Source organism: Thunnus albacares, chromosome 6 (genome assembly GCF_914725855.1).
Source record: "Thunnus albacares chromosome 6, fThuAlb1.1, whole genome shotgun sequence".
In the NCBI taxonomy this organism is placed as follows: domain Eukaryota; kingdom Metazoa; phylum Chordata; class Actinopteri; order Scombriformes; family Scombridae; genus Thunnus; species Thunnus albacares.
Genome location: NC_058111.1, coordinates 5,758,506 through 5,784,895, shown reverse-complemented (window position 1 = coordinate 5,784,895; position 26,390 = coordinate 5,758,506). Strand labels below are relative to the sequence as shown.

Here is a 26,390-nt window from a genome sequence, read left to right as displayed (position 1 = left end):
TTTGGCAAGTTCATAAAAGTTTTAAGGCTTCCTAAATTCTTCCTTCATATCTTGTCTTTCTTGATCATACTTAGTACAATCTATGCTTACATGCATAATAGTCTCCTCAGCCAGCTGGAAAAAAATATGTGCATATATCAGTATTGGCATCGGCAATCAGCCACAGTGAGTTGGAAATATCGGCAAAAAATCCAACATCATGCATCGCTAGTTCTCACTATATTTAATGTTCAGACTTCAGGCAAATGTTATAAATCACTAGTGCAGAATAGTTGCATATGAACATAAATGAGAGGACACTGTACCGACATCTCTATTCGACTGTTGTCTTGTGTTTCTTATGTGATTGAAAGCTGTTGTTCTCTAACTCCTAAGATTATATGTTTCAGACCACTGAGTCAACTGTGGAACCTGCTGGAACATCTCAAACTGGTGTCTGTGTTTGGCCAGTGTCCACTGTTACTCACAGGGGGAGAAAAAAAACATGCCATCAATCAACAAAATAGGCCCAAATATGCAAAATACACAATCAGTAGCTGTTTATCTTTGTAATTGCGGGTGCGTCCTTTCTTTTCTGAGTCATGAAAGGACAAATAAATGATGCATCAAGGTTTCTGTTTTCCATTTCTCTTTCAAAATTAGGACACACAGTGTCGATGATGTCATAATGAGGCCTAGACTGAAAGTCATCCTTCAGTCATCTGACTGATTGCATGTCTGTTGAATTCTCCACATGCTCCCCTGATGAGCTGGTGCTGCTGTAGACCAGCCATCAGTGGAAATCCTGGAGAAACTCTGCAGCTATTACAGCAGCAGGCAGAGTCAGCACGGTTGTATTTTTAGCACTTCCGTCAAGTTGAAGTGTCTGCGCAGGCTGAGCTGAGCCGTGCAGCCGGGGCTCTGCATGCTGTGGCTCTTCAGCCGCGTTTTTACTGTAAACATTCACACACAAACAAGGGTGGGCCCTTTCAAACAATGACAGCTATCACAGACCACAGGACAGCTGCGTTTGTGGTGCACATGCCAGTTTGTTTTGTGTGTTTGGACCTCACAAGGATAGAAAAACAAAGTCAGTTTGCAGGGTTTTTACGGGCTGGTTTAGAGATTAATGTAGAGTTTAGGATCAGTGTGCATTTATTGTTGTCAGAGAAAAAAATATTTATAAGAGTGTGGAAGGGTAATATATCAGTAAAACTGTAAACTAAACTTGCAATTCTAACTACATTCAGTCACGTGTAGATTAGGCCTACTGTGATATCTTGAGCATGGATTCAAATAAGGAAAGTTAAATTATATCACATTTGCATCATTTTTTTTTACTTGTTTGCACTTTTTTATAAACGTGTAGAACAGGTAGCATCAATTAACATCTTCTCATTTTGTGACTTTCATTTCAAAAAAAGTTTGCAGGAAGCATTTCACTTATTTTCAATGAGCTGTATTTGTTTTTTTATGTGTTGCAGGTGACAACAGTTTACATTTCTCTCTGTGTTTGAGTGTTTGGAAAGAAAGAGGAACTTATTAGTTTTAGGTGTGTCAGTCTCACTTTGGTATATATGTATGTGTGTGTGTGTGTGTGTGTGTGTGTGTGTTTGTTTCTGCGGTGGGAAATGAATAGAATTTCCAGAATATGGCGGAGTGGCGCGGTGGGCGGTGCTTCGAGGGCGCTCCGGCCAATGGGAGCCTCGGTGCCGCTGTCAAACACAGCTGATCGATGAGTCAGGGCGAGAGAAAACCAAAAGGTTCCCACTTGTTGCCGAGCAAGAGGAGCGATCGTCAGCTGACCGCCGCAGGTCTTGATCCATCTTCACTTTTTCACATCCTCACGTCTCTCAGTAAGAAAAAAACAACAACAACAACAAAAAAAACAAAAACAAGACTCACCTCCGCAGATCCTCCGGTACGAGATCCCGCCGCTGCTGCTTCATTTACGGCTTCCAGGTGAGACGTTTTTACCAGTAAAACGGCTTAAATTGGGTTCATTCAAAGAGAGGAGAGGTCGGTTTTTAACTTTACCTACCGGGGACAGCAGCTGAGTGGTGATAAAGGTGATAATAAGACGGATTATTGGTTTTTTAAAAATGTTATATGATGCAGTAGATTGAATTTTTAACCATAGTCAGCGTTAATTGTTACTGAATTGTAACCAGAATGTCAGAGCTTATTAATTATTAACATTACAGTGATAAAACAGGTGAATATCTAAAAGGTGAATCACTAGTTAATAACTATAGACGTGTTACTTATAGTGATCTCATGAAGCTGATGTTGCTGAGGAACAAAGCAGCTTTTTATATATATATATATATATATATATATATATAATTAATGATGTTAGTACAGACAGACTGTGCTGGTTCAGGATTTTACTGAGCAGGTCTCACAGGTCTTAGGCAGGGTCTCTGGAGGCTTTAAGAGGTTTTTGGGTCAGGGTTCTCTTTTGTCTGCTATGGGTTTCCAGGAGAGCTTGAGGGTACTCAAGGTTATTCAAGGGTTCATTAAGTGGGGCTTCAGAGGTCCTTGACTGTGTCTCAGGCTGCTTTGACTTGTTCTTTAAGGGGAAACAGGTTCCTTAAAGCTGGTTTCAGGTGGGGTTTTTTTTTTAAAAAGGTTTCTATGCAGATTTTTAGAGTTTTAAAGCTTCTCTTGCAAAATGAAGAATCTATGCTCCCACAGGTGTGAAACTTATTGTGGTTTTTGGTTGGTTTTGTTTTTGGAAATGTGTGGCGTGCACTTATATTTCTTGTATGCGTCAAATATTCCATTTATAAAGCTTTAAATGTAGTTTATCTCACTTCTATATGCTTTCATATATTCTGCTGATGTTGCTCATCACTGTTTTTTTATCATATGTTCAGCCCCTTGAGGCATACTTTATGATATCGGGCTATAATAAATTTGGACTTGACTTGTTTGTTAACCCTTGCCCTGCTGTGACTCTCCTTCACTTCGAGTGCAGATATGATAGAAGTGTGACAGCACACGACGGGCTCGTTCCCCATACTGCACCTGGTCGGCTTTTACGTGCACCAGTTAATATGAAAATTAGTGTCTGATTTACCTGATAAAACAGCTGCAGGAACACGTGACACTAGAACTCCAGAGCTGGATGTGGTTTTTTACATTTATTGTGGATTTTACAAGTTATAACACTAGTATATTATTGACATCCAGCAATCCACAATAAATCATTTTTATGCTTTTTTTGAAAGTCTCCATAAAGCTTTCCATTATAACAGAAAATGGAAAGCTTCAGATTCACCCCCCCCCCCTCCCTCACTGTGTTCAGTAAAGCAGCATCAGCACTTCCACTGTGTGCTGTGCATGTTTAGTGCACATTGTGTACACTGACTTTTCAAAGCATCACAAGCCCCGGCTCATCGGAGCCAACAGACCGAACAGGTGGAGGTGATACACCACCTCTCGCTGCGCCCTTCAGTTTTAGTTTAAATCCACTGTAGTCAAAAAAAGGAGGAGATGTTGAAGACAAGGATAGATACAGGATACAGGATAAAACTGTAGTGTAATGTGTGTGTGTGTCAGTCCTCAATAAAAGAGACACTAAACTTTCATTCAGCAGTGCTCCAAACACTCAACAGTTTGTTTTCACCTGCTCTCAGAAATACAGTGAAGCAGCAGAACGGAAAGAGCAAAGTTCAGCGTGGAAAAGCCACTGATCAACCAGACTGTCAGATGTGGTTCAGTGGGCTAAGACCCTCCACACTACTTACTATTATTTAACTGTGACTTACAGAGGTCACGCTGTTTGTAGCTTTACCTTCAGTGTTCAGTTCATTGTCAGAGATTAGCTGATGTGGAGTTTTTTTTTTTTCCCTGCGGCACATTTTTTCCTGGGATTTTCTCCGTGGATGTTTATGTGGGTAGCTCTCTCTCTCTCTCCTTTTTTTTTTTCTTCTCTCTTCCTCTTCACCAGAACAACTTACGCCAAACAAATGCTGTCGTTGCCAGAAACATAAAATGCATCATTTCCTGTGAGCCAGAAAAAGATTCCCAAGAAAGAGAGACTTGGCACAGAGCGATTAAAGCATCGAATGTTACTTAACGTCCTTTAACAGGAGATGATGTGGTGTTTGTTTCTTTGAATCGCCACAGAAACAGGGGCTATTGAGCTGCAGAATGAGTTTAACATGTAATCACTTACTTCGTGTGCATAAAAATGGCACGATGCTTGCGGCTGTTAGCGTCTCAGACCAAGATGACACTGTGGTCCTCTGCTGCGTTCGGCTTTAACCTAAATCATTCTCCGTCTTGGTCTTGAAGGGGAAGTGAGACGGATGAGACACTAAATGCAGAGGCAAAACCTGCTACTGAAGCTATTTATCTGTAAAAATGAAACCAGTTGAATCTGAATCAGATATAGGAGGACAGCCAGCCATGCTAAAGTGCTAAGTCACCTGTGGTTGCAGCTCAGAGATTCTGTTAGTCACATTTTTGTGCAGCCAGTCTTCACCACCCTGCTGCAGAGCGATGCCAGATTGTGCCGGCTGACTCTGAAATCGGTGGGAAAAGTGACATTTAAGGGTTGCCAGAGTGATGTCTGTAGTGATTCTGATTGCGGTGGTGTTGATGCGTCACATCTTTTCTCACACCAACTTTTGTGACGATAGTGGACAGAGTGGGAGATGGGAAGGGATGAGGCTGTTTGGGTAGGATACATTTGTATATGTGAGGATGTGCTGAAATGCAAAATGCCAATAAATATATTTGTCAAAAAAAAAAAACCCAACTTTTATTCATAAGCTGAAAAAGAAAAGTGATCTGAGTGAAGCTGAAAAACTGGAGGGAAAAACTGATTTGAACAGCATTAAAACATGTAGCTGCAACTAATTTAAAAGTGGTGACGTATTTCTAGAGAACGAGATGTTTTAATTCTCTGTTGTCATAATAATCTTCTTGCCTTGCTGTTGCCAACTTGACAAACATTACAGCAGAAGTTATAATATCACAGAGAGCCATGATGACTAAGATACAGACCTCCCACGCAGGTTGTGGTCACATAAGATGGAGCATAGAATGCGTGTGTGTTAAACCTCTGTAAGGTTTGAATCCTATGTGTGTGTATATGTGTGTGTGTGTGTGTGTGTGTGTGTGTGTGTGCCCATCTGAATGTGACTGGCATGCCGAGGCAAGTCAGTTTTATTTATGTTGCACCAAAATACAACAGAAGTTATCTCAGGGAACTTTTTCACGTAGAAGCAGGTTTAGACCGTACTCTTTAATTTACAGAGACCCAAATACTTGGAGACAGCGGCGGGGAAAAACTCCCCTTTAGCGGGGAAAAACCTCGGGCACAAGGGTGGGTGGGGGTGAGGGGAGGGGGCGTTGCTTGACCAGTTGGGTTGAGAGAGAAAGAGGGAGTGAGGGGGGAGAGAGAGTGACACAGAGAAGCACAGCAACAACAATAACAACAGAAATACGACCAATAATGATATCGGTAGCAGCAGGCTTCAATCTGGACCAAAGGGGGACAACAGGTGGTCCACAACCAAAGGTGTACACCTGTGAGACGAGAAAGCACAAAACCACATTGGATGCTAGTAAGCATCGGGCCCTCCCCCAGCTGCTCCCGAGATGACTAGCATCTCTCTTGAAATGAAATCATGAAACACACACTAAAGACACCAAAGCACAACCTACACTCATATTTACACACCTACACACATATTTACACACCGTAAAAACAGTGTGGCATTTAGGGCTGACAACCCGCCGTAGGTCTGGCTCTGTTGGCACTGGTTGATGACAGGAAATGCGTGCCTAAGATGAGTACCGTGCCAGTCATCTGGAGAAAGACTTTGGGTTGTTGCGGTGATGAGTTTCTGTTTCAGCATGAAGAAAGTTCTTTGTTACCGCTCCGCTACTGTTGCTGTCAGATCCAGGGGGTGGGGTGGGGGGGGGGTGGGGGGGGGGTATTGGTCAATATGGTTGATGTTGAAACAGCAAACAGTGTGAGGTGACGGTTTCACTTATGCTCGACTGAGAGGTTGAAGTCGGGCCAGGTTTACAGTCATGTTGTGAAAGGTTCGATAGGAAGATAAAGCAGAACACGGGAGCAATGTTTAAGGTTCACATTTAGGATGATAATGAAGACTATCAGCCACCGTTAGCCGTGCTGCGTTTTACATATTGTGCCACCATGGAAGGAAAATGGCACAAAATGACAAAAAAGAGGCTTGTTTTCCAGCATAAACATGATATTATAACAAGTGCAAGGACTACAGTAAATGTGACCTCGCTAGCTCAAAGCAGTCATTTCATATATGCATTGCTGTTGGTTACATAACAGCACCATTATGTTTTAATAACGATGTGTTTTAAAAATGCCACACAAGCACTTTTTTTTTTTTTTTTTTTTAAATTGAAGTGCTGCAGAAATGTTCTCATGTGAAAAGTTTAGCCTGCGGGGGGTTTTTTTGTTCGGAGGGCACAGACGGGACTCACGTCACCGGTTCAAATGTCAGGTTTTTGTCATGAAATTCACAGTGAAGATATTGATCATTGCAGCTGCTCTGTAGACCAACAGCAGTAGATAGGAGCAGAGCTGTGGTGACGCTCAGCAGCTGACAGGTGTGGATGAACACAACAGAGCACACTTGATCTGTCAATCTTCTCAGGATTTGAAGCAAACAACAGGCTGCTTCACAGGTGACAAGATTGAAAAAAAAAAACCCTTTTTTTGCCACAGATGTGATGTCACTTGTGTTTTCTGACATTTACTGTGGCTAAGACCTTTAACCAGAGCTTTTTACAGTGGTTTGACTGGTCCTCCTCAGTGTATGTGTGTGTGTGTGTATTTTCTCTGATTCTTCTTCTATGTTGTGTCATCAGGAAGTCTGGTTTGATGTCTGCGTCAGTTTTCTATCCATGGCCGTGTGGACGCGTCAGTGTGGTCTGTGGACTCCTCCTCCTGGCCTCTTTTCAACATCTCACTGCAGGTATGACCTTTGACCCCACGTATCCACCCCTAAACCCCTCAGACACCTTTGTGCAGGTTCTACTACAACCAATCCCCCTACAATCATTCATTCATTCGTTATATCGGATTCGCAGCAGATCTTTTTGGTTTGATGGCGATTGTGAGCTGGAAGTTCTCCTCAGCTCGTCTCCTGCAAACGAAACTGTGTGAAACTGAAAAAGACTATTTAGAGAATCTTTGGAAAACAAAACCATCTGTTTCTCCACGGAGGAACTTGTGAGATATTTCATTGGATATCTGGTTTCCATTCATGTCAGTACTGTAACATTTGAGGAGAAATTTACCACAGCAGTTCGATACCGAAACACCTCAAAAACGTTATCTTCTAGAAACATGGTTTTGATCATTTTGATAGATAATATCTCAAATAAGTGTTCACCAGCACATGGTTTTTATCGCGCTTTTATCACCGCTTATTGCGGAAACATAAATGAAGTTTCAGCAGTTTCAAGATGTCGTCACTTTCTGTTTTAGCTCAACACTTTGTTTCCTTCTCTTTTCATACGAGTTTTCCGCATTAGTTTTCTAAAACTTCAGTTGAACTCCTCATCAAAGTTGCATAAAAGGTGGCAGTGAGTCAGCCACCTTGTGAAACCATGCGAGATGCAGTGTTTTGTATGTAAGTAGTGTGAGATAAACATTTAGTTTAGAGGAACTATATCCACAACAAATCTTATTTCTCTGAATTGAAGAAGCCTCTCGTTGTATCGTTGTAGCTACATTTACAGAAAATCCAGTGTTTTTCCACTCTCAGCCTCACACTTGACCTACTCTTCACGTGTGCTGATGTTTGGGGTGTAGAAGCTTGCGGAGGCAGTGGAAACCATAACTCTGTAGAGGCAGACTTTTACGGTGGAAGGTGAAGAAATAAAGGAAGTGGGTAACATTGTTGGCTGCTCCGATGATGCTGTCCTCTGGGTAAGGCAGAGGTTGTTGTGGGCAACTTTTTTTTTTTTGATGTTGAGTGTTTTTTACTGAATGAGCAGTGAGTTGCTGGAAAGAGTTGACATATATTTATGTCTGCCTACAGATTAAAAAAGGAATATCTGAGCCTTTCACTCAAATGTCAGCTTTGGTTTACAGTAACAATATCACCTTTTTGTTCTTCTATCAGTCACTTACTGTCCTTGTGTCTCGCTGCCCTTCACATTCGCTCAGCCAGTAGCCGCCTAGTAAATGACCACAATCTTCTGCTGGTGGACACTGAGTAGCGAGGTCAGCAGCCTCCACGAACCTCTACTGTATTTTTCCATCTAATGGATTATTTTACAGCACAAAATGGGGGAAAATGAACAATGCAAACTGGGTTAAATCTCTGCTGGCAGTGGCAGCTGGCGGAAGGAGAGAGTGAGAAAATCACCTCCAGAATGTTTATCCTCTTCTTTAAAGCCAAAAGCAAACAAGTGCATGTAGAGCAGTGCTGCGGAGATGGAGGAGGGGTGAAGAAGAAGAAACAGAAACTAATAGCAATGATGTGATGTAGAAGCTACAAATAATCCCTTGACTCCACTTAAATGGCTGGAATTCCAGTCTGCAAAGGAATCACAAACTCTCATTGCTGTGTCTCTCTACAGGCAGAGTGAGCAACTGCAGTCATCCTCTGGTGCCAGAACATGGAGGTTTCCGCTGTGAGCCGTCGCCGTGCCGAGGATTCCCCCCGAGGAGCGGCATCCTTTTCTTCTGCGAGCCCGGATACCACATCATCAACAACGTCCGGAACTCCAGGTGCCGCCACGGGAGGTGGCAACCTCCGATACCTACCTGCGTCCCCATCAAAGGTAAGAGTTTGGAAGGACTGACTGACGCTACATGCTGACTGTTTATGGGTGTGAGGTTCGGTTTCATCGTCTAATAACGCAGGAGTAAAATCCGGTTTTCCTGCAGGGATTAATTTGTGTTCAGGGTGAGAGACTTATAGCAAGAAGGTCACCCGTTTGACCCCGTTTAACGCCTGAAACAAAGTGCAAGGCCTCAGCTGACATTAATCTGGATAAATAAAGATAAAAATATGATATAATGAAAAACTTACTTTGTGTGATAAAGTCAGCATCTGGGATTCGTCTCATCCTAACACCTATCCAAACCTTTAAACCGATACAAATTGAAGTACCTACATGTAATCGTGTGGAGGTCAGTGGGTTGAAACGCTGCTAGCTCAGTATTAGTAGTAGTCTGGGGTGTCCCGTGTTTCAAATGTCTCTGAGTTTAGATAAAAACCTCCTGCAGAGTTTCAGTGGGCAGACGTTCTTAGATGACTCTAAACAGCTCTTGACATTTCGCAGGAGCACCGGGGCATGATAAAGTTCCTTAGCGATTACCTCAGTTTATAACCTACTCATGACTCATCACAGTGTTTATCCAGACAGTTTAAATTCTGATTAGTCATTTTATGACAGTTTCCTCTTGTTTTCAGTGTGTTCAGGAAACAGACGACGTGTCATTACTTAAGTCGGGTTATCGGGTTTGTCAGTTAAATACACATAAGTAATGTGTCGACTGACTCCAGACGTGAGGGCTCGAGTCAACAGAAAGCATTAACACATATTTAAACCCCAGAGCATCATGGGACTGAACCCACCACATAGCCACCAGCAGCCACAGCAGCAGCAGCAGCAGCTCGCATTTATCTTATGACCTATTTAACATAGACACGCAAAGACTCTCTGCAGGGGAATGAGAAGCTTTTACGTTCCTCAGACCAGCTCCTGACTTCCTCTGTCGCCATTCACCCAAAGCGCTTCGACAGGAAGTTAGAACGCAGAAAGAGGAAGTGGGGAAGCCACTATAATAACCATTAAACATTTCCTCTGTGTCGCGATGGTAGGGCCTCATGGAAACATACTGAAGTATTATCACGGGCGCCAGCAAACCACATAACTAAACAAAAAACCTTCCACTCACAGATCTTTTATTTGATCGTCTATTTCTGTTGAGCCCGTTTACCTAGAATACCTGAGTTTTCCCACAGCGATGTAGCTCAGGTGACTGTCTGGCACACATTTAGATTTTACTCACAGATTCGGTCTTAAAGTTGTATCCACACCAAGTTGTGGTTTTAACACTTACCACAAGCTACATGCAAACACTTCTTCTTCTTCTATTGAATTATTGACAAGATGTGATTTCTATTTTTTGTCATGCAGCTGCAAAATGTCTTTTTTTTTTTTGTCTGACAAACCACAAAAATATTTTGCTTGAAAAATGACGATGAAGCAGCGATCAGAGCTGTTGATTCATTTTCTGTTGACAACTAATCAATGACTTAAGTGTGTTTTGGCGCCATTGTGTCCAGATATTATGGATTTTGACAGCAGGAATGTTTCAGTGTGAGTGTTTCAGGATTGTGGGGGATTCAATCCCCGCGGCAACGGTCCAGAGTTGTGTAATTGTTGATATCTCTCAGTGTATATTTGTCCTTTTAAACGTGTGTCTCTCTCCTCCTCAGAGAGTCCTAACGTGAACTCTAACAGCAGAGTGAACGAATCTATGCCCAGCATGGCCACGACGGCGGTGGGCGTGTCCATCTTCCTGCTCACCACCACCGCCTGCCTGGTCGTCAAGTCCCGCCTCTACCCCTGTCAATCACACAGGTGAGACTTACATGCTGGAAGAAGATTATTTTTATTGTTTTATATTTCATAATTGCATCTGAAGTAATTCTCTCTCTCTCTTTCACCCAGCAGCCGTCGCTCCTCAGACCAGCTGGACCTGATGGTGGACGGACTTCCTGTCTCTCTCCCCTCTTACGAGGAGGCGGTTTACGGTAGCTGGGGGCAACGCATACCCGCCTGCTCAGCGCCGGGACCCACCCAGCTCCTATTGGCTCAGGAGGCTCCCGGCTGTCACCTGTCGTCTCATAACAACCAATCGGACGACAACCAGCGCCCTCTCCTGTCCAACCAAAGCCCAGACAACCCCCCGCCCCCTTACGAGGAGGTCCAATCACATCCTAGAGACAGAATGAACGGCGAAGACGTCCGGCAGCTACATGTGGCACTTTTGGATGACAAGGACACTTGAGCGTGGTTCTTGTTTATCTTCGTTTCTAGCACATAGGCTGCGGTTGTTTAGCAACAGAAAGCACGATTTAATTGACAGCTGATTCGCTGCAAGCGTTCGCTCTGCAGATGATAACAGCTGAATGACTGACAGCAGACTCCTGTGCTCCCTGCACTTTTCCTGGTTGGCTGCAGCTCACCAGCACGAGGACTCTGTCCTATCACACGCTATTTTAGACGAAGCTGATAAGCTCTGATTGGCCAGATGTCAGGTCACAAGAACCTGAAGAAGAGAAGTTAATATTTACAAATGAATGAAATGTTGATTGTATAGTGTTAATGTATGAATGACAGAAGAGAGAGTTTATGTGCACGTGTGTATCCAGAATGTCATCTTTTCAGGAAATAACGGCCTTGTTTTTAGCGTGATGACGATGCACATTCATTGTTTTTTTTTTTGTTTTTTTTTAAATATTCAACAAGAAAATTAATCAAATCAATTAACCAAAGTGGATTTGAAGGTTTTGTGAACCTTCAGTTTAAACAAGAAAATCTTAAAAAAAAAAAAATTGAAGTTATGCGGTTTTCACTGTGTGTGTGTGTGTGTGTGTGTGTGTGTGTGTGTGTGTGTGTGTGTGTGTGTGTGTGTGTGTGTGTGTGTGTGTGTGTGTGTGTGTGTGCATGTGTGTGTGTGTGTTTTCAGTGCTGTTCTGGAGACATTGTCTATCCTTCCCGTCAGTGACGGGGCTGATGAAGACTTCTTTGATGAAGTCGGTGGCGTGCTTGTTACAGAAACCTGTGTGTTTCCACGGCAACCAACTCTACTCCATTTCTATCTGAGACTTTTGTACAGCGTTTTTCTCTTCGAGTCTAAATCGGACTGTCATGCACATTTTGTTGATTTGAAGCCAGCATGGCGAACAGATGCTCGGGCGATCGATGGTGAACTTTGTGAAATTCAACTGTGAACAACAGCGTGTTGTGACGTTAATTCATTAAAAGTTTGTGTACATTGATTATTTAGAGACTTGAAAATGCTCAGAAGGTCTTTGAAAGTGTTTCTCCTGTGTTCATTCAGTAGTGAGTGAAGTAAAATAAGAATAATCTGATTAATTTGAATCTTTCTGAAATGATTGTACATATATTTGCCCTGGTGGCAGCGGTGCAGACAAATAGGTGCTTTTATCAAAATACTCCATATCCAAATAACAGTTTTCTTGCACAACCTGCACTAGAACAACACAGATTTGGGACCAAAGCCCCCGAATAACCTTAAACTCTTGATTCTCAGTGTCCTCGCTTCACCTCGCTGGTTCCTTTTCTGTCTCTTTGATCTCTGCAGAGCGACTGACACTTTCACAGACCTTGAATGTACTTTATGTTTCATTCTGTGGTAAAAAGGAATCTAACTATTATATGGATTATAATATTTACAGATTGGTTATTTGTATATTGTATTATTGCACAGAGTTATATTATAAATAAATGTTGAGTCTTTATTTGACATCCTGGCCTCGTTTGTTAATTTGTGTCACCTGGTGTTTTTGTGAGCACGCTGGATGAGTTCAGCACAGCAGACCAGGACAAACATTCATTCATTCAAAGGTAAAAGAATAAAACTTCTGATGTTTTTTTTTAATATGTGCTGTGTTAGGAAATCAGCTGCTAAAAGAATAACATGTTAATCTATCATTTTAAAACCTCAAATTCACAGTTTCAAGCAATTTTCTCAGCTGAAAAACAGCAAGAATCTGCATGGATTTGTCTTTAAAATAATTAAAAATGTTAAAAGAATATGATTTTTATAAAAATATGTTTTACAGATTTTGTATCTAAACCAGTTTGTCCTAATCTGATCAACCTTTCCCCTCCACCTGCTGCAGGTCAGTCCACACACACACCACAACAACAACGCCACGCAACAAGGTTAATGATTGCTGTACACAGTGCTGATGGGAAGAGAAAGTGATTGAGAAACAGTCCTCTAACTCAACAACAACAGTTCACCTTCCCTGGTTGACAAAGACAAAAGTTCAAAGGTCAAAACCCTGTTGAATGAGTGCAAGTGTGCTCTGATTTCTGCATCTCAGCTACAAAGTCAGGAAACTAATTAACGTTAGTTTTTATGGGTCACGCAGTGAGTAAACGGTTAATTATTGCATAACATGTTCAGGAAAACTTTGGAGACCAACTGACAGAAGCTGACAGACACTTTGACGACTTTTGAGTCATTTAATTAATTAATTTTCCATCCGAAGGTGCTACAGCTCAGTTGGTTGTCATATAAATTCTTTTGTATTTATATTATTGAAGCTTTTTCAAACAAACTTTATTTGTGAGGCATAATCATGTACGTTAAAGTGCACAATAACATGTAGTGTAAATACCAACGTACAGCAGACTGGAAACTACACAAAACATTAACAAGTATTGACTACATAAAAGCAATAATAGCAGTAATAGCAGTGAAGAAAGGTTTATTAGTTGAGAATTTATAGAGATGCAACAATTATGTCAACTATTAAATAATCGATTAATCATTTGGAGTCATTCTTTAAGAAAAAAAAAGTCCAAATTCTCTGATTCCAGCCTCTCAAATAGTGAATATTTTCTGCTTTCTTTAGTCCTCTATGACAGTAAACTGAATATCTTCGGGTTGTGGACAAAACAAGACATTTGACGACGTCATCTTGGACTTCTGGGAAACACTGATTAACATTTTTCACCGTTTTTTGACATTTTATGGACCAAACAGCTAATCGACTCATTGAGAAAATTATCGACAGATTAATCAATATTGGAAATAAATGTTAGTTGCAGCCCTAAAAATGTCTGTTTATTAAATAAAGCTAATATTTTTACGTCACCTATCCTGGGATCATATGTTAAATAGATTTTCGGAGCAGGGAGATGGAATAGGGGCTTGCTGTGTCCACTGGTATTGCAGCACTTCCAGGAACGATGCACGCCCCCCTAATAATGTGAAAGTAAAGATGTAAAAAGACACATAATGAAACCATCATGAATCATGTATCTTTGAAACTTTCATGTGTTGAAAGTCCTGTTTTGAGTGTTTGAATCCTAAAATAAGAGAACAAATCCATAAGATTTCCAGTATATTTTATACCTTTTCTTAAATAAAATGACTTAATTTCGATGCTGCAGCAGTGATCTGCTGTATGTTGAGATCCTCAGTTTCTTGCATTCCTGACACAAGCTGATCAACAGTGAAACAGGTTTTATGATCTCACTGCTGGATTATTTTCAATGTGCTACAGGAGGAATAATCTTTGTTGATTAGTGATAATTGCTTTGTTTTTCTCTGGCCTGGTTTATACAGAATATTCCTGAAGATATTAAGTGTAAAATGTGGCCTCTTGTTTTTCTGTCGTCTTGTATTCACTCCAAACATCTGATGTTGCCTCTATAAACAGATATCACTTCCTGTGAGCAAAGGGATTTTTCCCAGGAAACTGTCATTCAAACGTTCATTTCCAGGGAAATGTTATGAATCCTTCCAGTAAGAACGACTCCAAGGACATAATTCTGGATAAAAACCGGTGTTTGTTGCAGCGCACGGCAGTGATTAAGAGTTAAAGAATGAGACTTCCTGCTTTAGTAAGAATCCTGGGTGTGTCTGAGGAATTTGTCCAGTTTGACCAAAAAAGAGAAGTCGGTTGGACGAGTCTGTTGTTTGGAAACGAAAAGGAGAAGAGTCAGCAGTGTTTACTGTAAGCAGTCAGATGTGGTTACAGTCAGATGAATGGATGGATAAGGCCAACTCATTCATAAAGAAAGTACAGTATGTGTGTGTTTGTAAGATGATAAAAAGATGCATTTAGAGCATCTTGTCTCTGTGAAAACAGTGTTTAAATGTGTTTTATTGCTTCGGGACACTTGAACTTTCTTTCTGACCCCCAAAACTTTGTAGTTTTTTCTTCTTCCTTCTTCATTTTTGGTTGAGAAACTGATGAATTCTGACCACCTCTTCTCGTCCGTGTGAGTCATTTATCAGCCGGCGTTGGCTAATAAGGACACATTTACCACCTCTGCCCGGTGTTTGAGGAAATCGCATCACAGACAGGAAGTTACGCCTGAACACTGCGAGCCAGAGAGGAAACACAGAACACAGAGTGAAGTTTGAAAAAGTCACTATTTCAAAATGTTCTTATTGCAAAGGGGAGGGGAGGGGGAGGGAAGCGGCTGGAGTATTTCCTCCTCTCAGTATAGATTCGTAACAAAAACACACAGAGATTTTCCTCCAAGTGACCAGCGTGTGACACCAGGATGTGATTGTGCAAACAGGGTAAATTTGTAGTTACTCCCTCGAGGCCGATGGGAACATCTTCTGCCCAAATTTTGTACTTTAAAGATGATGAAATCCTGCTTATTTGCCCATACATGATTAACCAATGCAGGAGTTCTCAGCTGATCTAAGAGTTTGTGCTTTCTACATCTCGGTCGGCCGAAAACACCTGACTCAGTTAATCAGGTGTCAGTAGAACACAGGAAGGATGAGAGATACTGCTTTATTCACTTATTATTATTAAATTATATCCGTATTTTAAAGGAGATTAAAGCGCTCATGTAGCGGTGGAAGAAATCTTCAGATACCTTGTGTAAGTAACAATATCACAAGGTAAAAAATATCCATTACAAGTTCAAATCTGTCAGTGAAAATGTTACTTACTGCAGGTAGAAGTGGGCTATAAAATGTGCTTAAAGTATCAACAGTAAAAAGTAGGGCAGTAGGGGAGAACAGGGTAAATAGAGCCAACCCCCTTTATCCAGGTAACCATAAACAAAAGTAATCATGTGACCACACGTTAAGAAAGTATAGTTCACATTACTCGATCCATCTTGGACTCAAGCACATGGAGAAATGTCATGCCAACTGAATTCATCATGTTACTAAAGTTATCAGTCTTGTATCTTAATTAAATTAGATACGATTTGGACATTATTACATGTTAATTTAAGTCAGTGTAAGCTACAAAACAAGGTCATAAACTTAGCATAATTGTGGATCTGAGTCACTGTATGAAACAGTTTTGTCTAAATGGAGGTTGTGGGGTAAAACGTGCCGGTGATGTTGGGGCAAGTTGAGTCAATGGTTCAATTTAACCCTAAAAATTATTTTCTGATATTCTAGAGACCAGAGACACTGTTCCTGTTAATGTTTGATCAGTGTTACAATGTTGATGAATAAATACCTAATTGTTGACTAACGTTAAGTTTAAGCCACAAACAAACATGCTAAACATACAGACAGGTGACAAATTAAAGGAAAAGCCGACATTAAGTGTCTTAGTAAGGTATTGGACCACCAGAACAGCTTCAATACACCTTGGCATTGATTCTACAGTCTCTGAACTCGTCTAGAGGGATGAACACCATTCTTCCCTCATGTGGTGTTTTGATGATGGTGGTGGAGAGCGCTGTCTGACATGTCAGTCCAAAATCTCTCATAGGTGTTCAGCTGGGTTGAGATCTGGTGACTGTGAAGGTCATAGCATATGATTTACATCATTTTCATACTCATCAAACCATTCAGTGACCCCTCGTTCCCTGTTGATGGAGACATTGTCATCCTAGAGAAGACCACTCCCACCAGGATAGAAATGTTTCATCATAGGATAAAGCTGATCAATCAGAACAACTTTGTATTGATTAGCAGTGACCCTTCCCTCTGAGGGGACAAGTGGACCCAAAACATGCCAGCAAAATACCCCCCAAAGCATAACAGGGCCACCAGACCCCCTCACTGTAGGGGTCAAACATTCAGACTTGGACCAGTTTTTCCTTTAATTTGTCACCGTCTGTATATTTACACTCACATTCTTTCTGTAGCTACAGTAACACATAAAGAATCACAGTTTAATCTTTACTGAAAATGTTTAGGCAACATGTTGAACAACAGGACATAAACATATGGTTTTACTTAAAAGTATGAGTTTTTATTAAATTGACAGCATTAATAAAGTTCAAAATTATCTCAAATTTGTTTGATTTTATGTCATTTTTATATTAGTATATAATGGTAGCACTATTTACCCATAGAGCACTCTATTTACCCCATCCTCATTTTACCCCTACCTTGGGGTAAGTTGTGCCATAGGACTAACTTTTTTTGATGGGTCATTATTCTAAAACCATAATAATTAGATCACTTGTTTTAATTTCCATGGATACACAACAACCTGAGGTAACTATGGTAACTATTATTTGAAACAAATATACTTTAATTTTGCAGTAAAATCATCAAATGTAAAAAGTGGCTCATGTCACCCCGTCCTCCCCTAATGCAGAAAAACAACTCATACAAGTTTTATAAATTATTAGTATATTATTGATGCATTCATGTTCATGTAGCATCTGTTACTGTTGTATCTGGTGAAGGTTGAGCTAAATGAACTGGTTTATATAATGTTGGGTAGTTTAACCTGTGACAGTGCGTCATATTTTATGAACTCATCAGATGTTTTCTATAATATAATCTGAAAATATGTAAAGTAACTATAGGTCTCAAATGAATATAGTGGAGGAAAAAAGGACATTTCCCTCCAAAATATGGTAAAGTAGAAGTATTAAGTTTCATAAAGAAATACTTAAGTACCTCAGGAGAACATGTACCTATTTACTTTCCATCACTGCACTCATGATACAAGCTGAAGGTGTAAAAAGGCCGAACTGCAACTGTACTTCCATGAAAAAATGCAGGTGTTCTCTGTTTGATGTCATTATAAACTTTAAGATTCCCTTTTGTCAAACATTTACCTTCTGTTCTAAATATTATATTCATACTTAAAAGCTTAAATCCATCCCTGTGATGAACTAGAAAAGTAAAGGTTCAGACAGGTGCAAGCTAACAGGAAAATAAGGAATTTCCAGTGAGATGCAGCACATTTCGTCACTGTGGAGATGTTTGTATTGCAGGTTTCGGGCTGTAAGGTGTTTAAACACAGCAGCAGTTTACAGTCAACCAAACTGTTTGTGTAATTCAATAATACCGTTTTACTTCTAATAAGCCAAAAGCCTACGTGCACACCAGCACACTGAGGAAAGTGATTTTTCCAGTTTTGACAGTGATGCAGTGATCAGACCTGCATCATAGCGGATAAATGTTTTCCTGTTCCTGGGAAGGTTTCTCTCTGCACACACAAAGATCACACAACAGCTTCTGCTTCAACAGCTTTATTTAGCTCAAGAATGCATATCAGGATAAACCGTAAAAATAAAAAGGAAAAACATTACAACAGTATGAAATTTTCTCCCGTATTCTGAATCATTGGGGACGTTTAGAGCAGAGCCTGTGTGTTGCTAACAGGTCGTTTTCCTCCTGGATGATAAAAAGGCACAGAGAGCTTTGGAAGAGCTAACATGTCTGAAATAAACAAAAAAAAAATGGCCATTTCACATTAATTTAGGACGGATAGTTTAGAGTTGGCAGTTTACATGTTATAAGAAAATCTTCCCTTAAACTGTCTGTGGACAAATAAAAACAGACAGCGTAGTAGCATCACAATATTTCATTAAACTCTTCTACTTACATGTGAGGCACAATTTGTTACAAGTCAAATAAAATATAACAAAAACATTAATACTAGTGTTTCATTACATTTCTAAACGTGTATATATATATATATATATATAGAGAGAACCTCTACCGTTTGTCTCATTAATCATTAACTATTTCACTACCGCAACTTAATCAGATAATATATTTAAAGTTATAATAAAAGGATGTATCAAACTACATGAATCAACATGTTTCATGGTTTTTGTTTTAGTCCACTTTGACGCCAGATATCAGCTGATAGGGAGCGTTAGATAACGTAAACCCCGCCCACCCGGCACGTCAGGAGGATTAAAACAAACACCTACAAGAATAAATTGCAGATAACTGTTGACTCAGGCAGATAACATAGAAGTTGAGAATTCATCTTTCTTGTAAAATGCACCATTTAAAAAAAAAAAAAAAAAAGGAAGTGTATAAAAAGATGCCACTGAAACGATCGATGTTGCCACTGATGTTCGCAAGTTTCTTTGACTCAGAAAAAGACCAAAAAAAAAAAAACGCAGAAAACATTGTTCCTATTCGATGTTTGGCTCAAAGTCAAAGCAGAGCATTATGGGAGTTCCTGCACAGGTTTTTTTTTTACATGTTTAAATGATGACAAAGATGTTAAATATGGTCAGAAAAAACTTGAAAGCTGCACAGAGAAAAAGACTTTTCAGGTTTGTCACGCTGTTAAACGTTTTTTAACACCTTTTTAAAATAAAAAGTAGCACCACCTGCTGTTTCTGTGAATCAGATGAAACAGACAGACCACAATGACAATTCTTTCTCACATTAAATCAGCGATGAAGTGTAGAAGAACAAATGCAGAAGAAAAAAAAACAACTGCGAAACTGACTGAGAGCGGACCGCAGCGCTTTCAGCCTGACCTTTAAAAACACCTCATCTCAGCTTTTGATTCACAGTGAGAGAAAGAAAAAAAAAACCCATAACATGTGACTGTCTTGATTCAGCTACAAGCAACGGCATGGTTACACAGCGGATGTTGTGAGTGTGTCTAAATGTGTGTGTGTGTGCGTACGAGTTTCGTGGTGTGTCGAGTTTGTATGTGTGTGTGCGCGCTCAAGGTTGCTATGTTTTTTTTTTTTTGCTGGACAGATCTGGCGTCGGAGTTTCTCGCTTTTGAACGCAGAAGTTGAGCCATCTCTTGAACTGACTGACTGACGGGTGCTTCATCAGGTCATAGGTGAGAGAGGCGGCGACAGGTCGGGCGGGCGTGGTACGAAGATGTCCCTCATCAGAGCTGGAAGAGACAGAAAAGACACTGTTAGGTCGGATCATGCACATTTCCAGCTTTATATTTGTAGTCCGGGGCTCTACTGGAATATCTTTGCATGATACAGTTAAAAAAAACTCCTTATTTATCGTAAACTGGCCCTTAATGCAGCCTCTCAGTTCAGCCTCTGTCTGAAAACAGGCCGTTTTAGCTCCTGCTCTGTTCTGATTGGTTAAACAAACAATAGTTTTTCTCTTAATTTACTCAAAATGTCAACTTCTCACATATCGATAGCCGAAGAGTAAAACCTCCGATCTGAAAAATGCACTTTTTTGAGAAAACTAATGCTATTTGTTAAGGATACCCAATATATAATACACTGTTTTTGGACTATATTATTATATAATGTGTTAACAATACCAACTAGGTATTAATGCCTCTCAAAGTGCAGATCGGAACTTTTGCACTTGGTGCAAGTTGGAAGAGGTTCTACAAAACGATGCTCTAAATTAAGTTAATAATTAAAATTAAATTAAAAATGACATGAAGTTTGTTTTCAGGTAAAAAGATGCAGTAAATGTAATAGTTACTACATTGTGGTATACTAGGGTCAGATCTCCTTATATTCAGTGTATTTGCTTCCTCTTTCACTAGAAATGAAAGTGATTGTGTAACACACTCGTGCTGCAGCCTCTCAACACACTCAGGGACTCTGTGTTGTGTTTTTGTTTTGTTGTGTGACTTTTCTGTCACAACGAAGGGCGGGATTATCTTACAGACAGACTGAATATGAGCAGCCTTCCTTGTTCTCATCATCCAAAGTGAAATCCGCCAATCAGAACATTCTGCAGAGAGGAGGTTTTATGCTTTGGCCATCGATATATCCGTACATGTTTGAGCCTTAACCAGGGATGCACTATGTGTGCTGAAGTCCTCCACCTGCTTCAGTTGATTATTGAGATGCAATTACAGTCCAGGCAGAATCAATATGACCAGAACACTTATCAATATATGGTGTAAACACAAACTGCCCATGATCAGAGGTTATTATCCAGATACATCACGTTAATATCAGAAATGGGGTTTTAGATAAATAAATATATAGCTACGTATACTGTAGATGGATAGAAGAATCTCTAATAAAATCAAAGAAAAGACTAACAGAATATGTAACTGTGTGACATAAAAATATAAAATAACTCAAAAATTGGATCTGAAAAGCAACATCAACACCATGACCAGTGTCGTCCATATGTGATGAAAAAGTATAAGTAATGTGCACTAAATAAACAGCTTGAGTAGCTTTGAGTAGCTCTGAGTTAGAGAGGAGTGAGCTGTTATGTAATAACATAAATCTGTCCGATGGATCAGTGATTGATAACACAGGAAGGAGAGACGTAGAGCTCCGACGTGGCCACCAGAGGGCGTCGTGTCACCTCGATCACTCTGAAAGCCACAAACTAAAACATGTTTTACTATCGAAGTTTAAGTCAAACCTCAAGATCTCAACGTCAGGATTTAATTAGACAGACTTCTCTATTTCACTGTTTCATTTTTATCAATTAGTTGTGAGGGGATTTTTTTATTAGAAAGCTGAAAGTAGAGAAGTGACAGAAAATGAAGCGGAAGAGAGAGAGAGAGATGGAGAATGACACGCAGAGGTCTATAACTCTGTGTGTGTGTGTGTGTGAGAATCATACCTGCAGTATCACAGAGTCCCTGCATGCCTCCTAGAACAGGGTCTCTGTCTGTGAGCAGCTGACTCCGTCCTCCAGGACCCCGGTCCAGGAGCAGATCTGATTGGTCGGTTTCCTCCAGAGAACCCTGAACAGGAAGTTAAAAAAAAAAACAGTCAGAGGAGCGACAGAAACTTAAACATGGAAGTTAAAATCCCTCTAAGTCATTAACTGACACTGAAAATGTGGCTTCATTAATAGGGATGATGTCATTCTGTTAACTTTTTACCTTTTGAAAGGTAATATATTAATGAATTACACCTGTTACATTATGTGTAAACTGAGTTATTAGAGTAAAAAAACATGTAAATATGATTGAAATATTGATTAACAGTGATCAGAGCTTTAAAGTGCAGCTTCATAAGCTCATCTTGTTCTGTACTTCCTGTCTGTTGCTGTCAGACGGTTTGGATGAGAGCACCTGTGAAACTATTGGCCTGCGATCTGTCAGCGTTTATCAGAATTTTTAGGACTTCACTGCAAACAGAGCTCGAAAAACGACCAAACTGAAGTGAATCAAAGCAAACTGACTAAACAAAGAGTCTTGTTTCACTCGACAGTCTCTGCTCTGCAAAAAAAAGGTCAGGCATTAAAAATGTCTCCTATCAGCAGATCGTTTTTTCTGACAGTTTCACTTGTTTTCCAGTGAAATTCAAGGAACCGATTACTAACAGCGGAAAGTTCTTGAGCCAGAAAATGATCCTTCTTTTAAATTCCTTGATTCTCTTGTAACCTTTTAAAGAAAAGTGCTAGATAAACATTTTTCCCCTTGCTTTTATTACTCCTCTTCCTCCTCCTCCTCCTCCTCCACTCACCAGTAATCTGTGGCTGAGAAGCAGTTCCTCTTCTATTGAGGAAGGATCCTGTTTCTGTCTCTTGTCCTGAATCATCAGCTGGGACGGCATTTCCTCATCTGGGTTATGGGTCCTAAAAGAGAGACAATAAATCTTGTGAGACATTTGTAGTCTTTAGAGATAGCTGACGTTCATTCACTCCCAATGTAGGATTAGTAAAGATTAAGAATGGGGAAAAATGTTGCAATGTTATTAGTCATCTTATTTTGAAAGGCAAATGTCTGTGAAGTTTCAAGATAGCTGCTCCCACAGACCATCATATACTGTATATTCAGATTTCTGCTGCTTTGCAAACGTCCTACTTTACTCCGAAAGGTGCATTTTTTTCCCTTCAAGTCTCCTCCAAATGACTTCATATCAGACGTGTAACGTGACTGATCATCAAAGTCTTGTACACAAATATAAACAAACAAGACAGATGTTGCAGACTGCAGCAGGAGAAGGTTATCTCATCTTTTTATATATATATTTTTACACATTTGCATATTTTTATGTGACATTTTCTCGTCTAATTAACATGTTTACTGTCAAACATCTGCTCCATCTCTCTCTTTAGTTCATATTTTCTACACTTTTTCCCTCTTATCGGATCATTTGAGGGTTACAGGAGGGACGTCGTCGACTGGTTGCTGTCGGTGGTCTTTTGAAGGATAAAACGTGCGGGAGGGAACTGTTCTATCGTACCGTTTCCTGCTCGCTGAGACTACGGGCGTCACAGCCGAGGGCTCAGACGAAGAGGAGGGAGATTTGTCGGCTTCCTCTGGGAGGCTGCTGAGGAAGGTCAGCTGGAAGTCATCGTCCATAGAGATGTAAGGAGCCAACATGTCCAGGTCCATCCCCTCCATGTACTGAGAAAAGACAGACAGGAAATTAAAAATAAGAGAGAAACAGAGATGGAAACTAGTGTTCATACTTTCAAAAATGTGCACAAATAACCGTAAAATCTAACTTTCACACTAACTTTTTTATTTTGTTTTAAATGATTTAATCTCTACATCATGTGGGCATTTGTGAGTTTCTATTCTGAAACACATTTTAAAAGCTGGATCATGAGAACTTATACTTTTTACAGCTACAGTATCAGATGTCGACCAGGACGATATCTGATGGATTGTTAATAGTTTACGGATCACAGCATCTTTATCACATTCTTGCTCGTTTGAAGTGCGAGTCAGATGTTTGGCCCAATTTTCACAAACTCAACTCATATCAGATTAAACTCATTTCACTCTGAATTGAAACCAAAAGTTGTTTTTTTCTGCTTCAAGAGGTTCAGTTTCTAAAGAATGATTCCACAAATAGAAGGTGAATAGAAAATAGAAATGCAAATAAGCAGCTGTTCAAAGTTATTTAGAAAAACAATAAATTTTTTCATAATATCGCGACAAATAAAAACAAATAAGGAGCCCTTCAGATTGGATGACGTCATAAATAACAGAGGAAAGGACAGAAACATGGTCTTCTAATCTAAGTGAAGGTTTATCTGTGTGTCCTGCTTTTACCTCCAGTGTTTGTCCTTCTGCCTTCTGACCGTCTTCTGGCCAAACAGCGAAGAACCGCTCCACCTTGCTGGTGTCCATCACTTCCTGCTCACAAGAGCCCTGAGGGAGGAGACGACAAATCTGACTGAGAGACACTTTCAGAGGAAAAAAAAGAAAAAGATTTTAAATATTTAAGGTTTGTATTTACCGGCTCTTGCTTAGGATCAGGTGATGATGATGATGATGAGGGTGGAGTGATGGGGTTGAAGATGGGTGAGAGGAGCTGGCGCAGCTGTGGCGTGCAGAGATCCTGCGGATGGTCCAGCACTGAGCTCGGACTGAGCGGATTGGCGAACGACAGCTCGACGAAATCTGACAGAGACAGAAAACACGAAGAGTTCAGACGACTCAGCCGAAGGATTCAACAGCTTGGACACAGATCACTGATCGAAGACTAACTGTCTTATTTAAGAATGTAAGATTCTTGATAATTTTGAGAAACCTTAAGTCACAAAACAAGCCTCATGTAAAGCTATTGCTCTATAATTTGACCACATTATTTTATGCAAACTGGGGAGAAAAAAAATCACTTTACTTATAATGTCTAATTTGTTTCTCTACATTTAATTTTTGCAACTTTTAGTGCAACTTATTCACCATATATGAGGCCATAATTATTGATACTATAAGGACAGGTAGTTAAAATAAAAGTATTTCATTCATCATGTACCGTAGTACACTTTTGCATGTTAGAGAGAGGAACGAGGAAAGTACATTTGATTCTGATGATGAGAAGTTTTATAACATAAGTTGCAAGTTCCTGTTTTGTGCAGACAATGAGGTAAATTAATAAATGACTTTTTAAAGAGTGATGCTCATGTGAACATTAAAGTCTGACACAAACCTCCTGTCAGCGGTATGATGGTGTCTCCGGGCTCGGGAGCCAACTGGAGAAGCTCCTCCGGCTCCTCGTTCAGTTTCAAGAAAAGCTCCGCAGCGCTGCTGGGATTCGAACCCGCATCGTCAGTCTGACCGCAGTCAGAGAGACGCTCGCCGTCGGGGTCACAGAGGTCAGAGGTCTCACGTTCCTCTGCTGCAGCTGAAGGTGACTCGAGTTCAGCTTTAGGCAGCTGGCCGCAACGGATCTGCTCGACGGAGAAAACGACGTCTGGCTGCTCTATGGCGCTGCAGAAGAGAGAGGAGAAGAAGAAGAAATAGAAATAAAAAGAAGTTGTCTTCTTGGTCATGTTTTGGTTTCTGAGTTTGCAGCTCTGTCCCAACTCGTGTTAGAGCAAGAGTTATGTGACGCAACCTCGCTGTTTTTTTAAAGTACCTGAGTATGAAGTTGAGGCAGACGACGGCCTCGGGTTGCGACGTCTTGCTGCTGTAGAGGACGGTGGCCTGAGTCTCTGCCCAGACGAAGCCGCCGCTGTTCGCCAGGAAACGGTAGTGACTGGTGCTCACCTGACCTTTGGAGAGCACTACACAGCGTGGACGGAGAGACGTAAACAGAAGAGGGATGGACACAAAGTACATACATGAGATACTGCAGCATTAATAAAATCCTGCTCCTGTGTGGGCAGACACATCCTCTGTCTGGTTTGTTTACAGACTTATAACATATTTCTGCAACATCAAAACAATGACTGATGTTTTGTGTTGCTCTATGGGCAAAAAAATCTACAATCCTTAAAACAAAAGAATTAGAAACACATTGAATAACCTCAGATATGCAAATATGGTGAAAAAGCTAAAAAAAATGCTAATTTTTCATAGCTATGTCATAGAAATTTGTACATTTTGCAGATAAAAGGTGACAAATCTTGTTTCAAAGAAAGTCTAGATGTTTATATCCATTATTAATACTGTATTCTAGGTATTTTTTTAGAGATGAACTGCATATGCAAGTTAAAAGGATATAAAACTATTTTGTTCATAATCACTTCATTGTAATTACATGTGTGTGTCTTTTTTCTGATACGGTACACACACACATATATACACTCACATGTGTGCAGGCTCTTGTTGACGTGATCAGAGTCGAGCGCGTGATGAAACTCAAAGGCTGAACGGCCAATCAGATCGTCAGGTTTGTATCCCACTAACTCTGTCACCCTGGAAACAGAAAGAGGAAGAGAACAAAAACAACAGACGAATTAAAAAAAAAGAGCAAATAAACAGGTTTTCTGCAGGATTTGACATTCTAGTTTTTCATTAAAAAAAAGAAACACTGTTCTCTTGCATCCCATCCACTTGAGGTCAAAGGTCAGGGTCTAGCTGGTGGTCCTACCTGCCCTCGCAGTGTGTGAAGCGCAGGTCCATGCTGTGGCGGGTGAGGAAGGTGCAGGTGTCCAGAGGGAACTCCACACTGGACGGGTGAGGGACAGGCTCACACAGCACAGTCATCACTCTGGCTGCAGGGGGCGACGAGGAGCCGCCGAACGGTCGCATGTGACCCGTGCAGTGAAGAACCTGCAGAGAAGGGAAGATTCATTTAGATACCGTTTTAGCAGCAATTCCACAATAATA

General features: G+C 40.5%; 2 protein-coding genes and 1 long non-coding RNA gene across 4 annotated transcripts in view; 2 read left to right on the top strand and 1 right to left on the bottom strand.

The window, feature by feature from the left end:
* The first annotated feature begins 1,699 nt into the window (after window positions 1-1,699).
* On the top strand, window positions 1,700-11,471 carry zgc:152863 (uncharacterized protein LOC562658 homolog). 2 transcript variants are annotated; one of them, XM_044354230.1, is made up of 5 exons: window positions 1,700-1,941; window positions 6,850-6,956; window positions 8,572-8,775; window positions 10,443-10,587; window positions 10,681-11,471. In XM_044354230.1, the coding sequence occupies exons 1-5, from the start codon at window positions 1,715-1,717 to the stop codon at window positions 11,015-11,017; spliced, it is 1,020 nt and encodes a 339-aa protein (XP_044210165.1). In that variant the 5' UTR covers window positions 1,700-1,714; the 3' UTR covers window positions 11,018-11,471. The 2 variants fall into 2 exon arrangements, with proteins under 2 accessions (XP_044210165.1, XP_044210164.1); XM_044354229.1 differs by having other exon boundaries at window positions 10,678-11,471.
* Window positions 11,472-11,627: 156 nt separating this feature from the next.
* Window positions 11,628-23,073, top strand: LOC122983999. Its single transcript, XR_006403807.1, has 3 exons — window positions 11,628-12,600; window positions 12,819-12,878; window positions 22,988-23,073. It is a non-coding gene; the product is annotated as an uncharacterized LOC122983999 (long non-coding RNA).
* hif1al (hypoxia inducible factor 1 subunit alpha, like) overlaps window positions 18,174-26,390 on the bottom strand; it is a 28,277-nt gene continuing 20,060 nt past the window's right edge. The window contains exons 6-15 of the mRNA XM_044354227.1: window positions 26,152-26,333; window positions 25,870-25,976; window positions 25,195-25,342; window positions 24,766-25,046; window positions 24,070-24,233; window positions 23,883-23,981; window positions 23,065-23,228; window positions 22,342-22,453; window positions 21,491-21,614; window positions 18,174-19,817 (exon numbers count right to left, since the gene is read on the bottom strand). Coding sequence (XP_044210162.1) covers window positions 19,750-19,817; window positions 21,491-21,614; window positions 22,342-22,453; window positions 23,065-23,228; window positions 23,883-23,981; window positions 24,070-24,233; window positions 24,766-25,046; window positions 25,195-25,342; window positions 25,870-25,976; window positions 26,152-26,333 — 1,449 coding nt within the window. The 3' untranslated portion in view covers window positions 18,174-19,749. The remainder of the gene's footprint in view (window positions 19,818-21,490; window positions 21,615-22,341; window positions 22,454-23,064; window positions 23,229-23,882; window positions 23,982-24,069; window positions 24,234-24,765; window positions 25,047-25,194; window positions 25,343-25,869; window positions 25,977-26,151; window positions 26,334-26,390) is intronic.

Excerpts from the sequence above, each read along its gene's own strand:
- zgc:152863 (XM_044354229.1), top strand. The coding sequence starts at position 1,715 with ATGAGTCAGGGCGAGAGAAAACCAAAAGGTTCCCACTTGTTGCCGAGC. Across the intron at positions 6,957-8,571 it reads TTTTCAACATCTCACTGCAG|GCAGAGTGAGCAACTGCAGT; the intron begins GTATGACCTTTG and ends GTCTCTCTACAG. Across the intron at positions 8,776-10,442 it reads TACCTGCGTCCCCATCAAAG|AGAGTCCTAACGTGAACTCT; the intron begins GTAAGAGTTTGG and ends TCTCCTCCTCAG.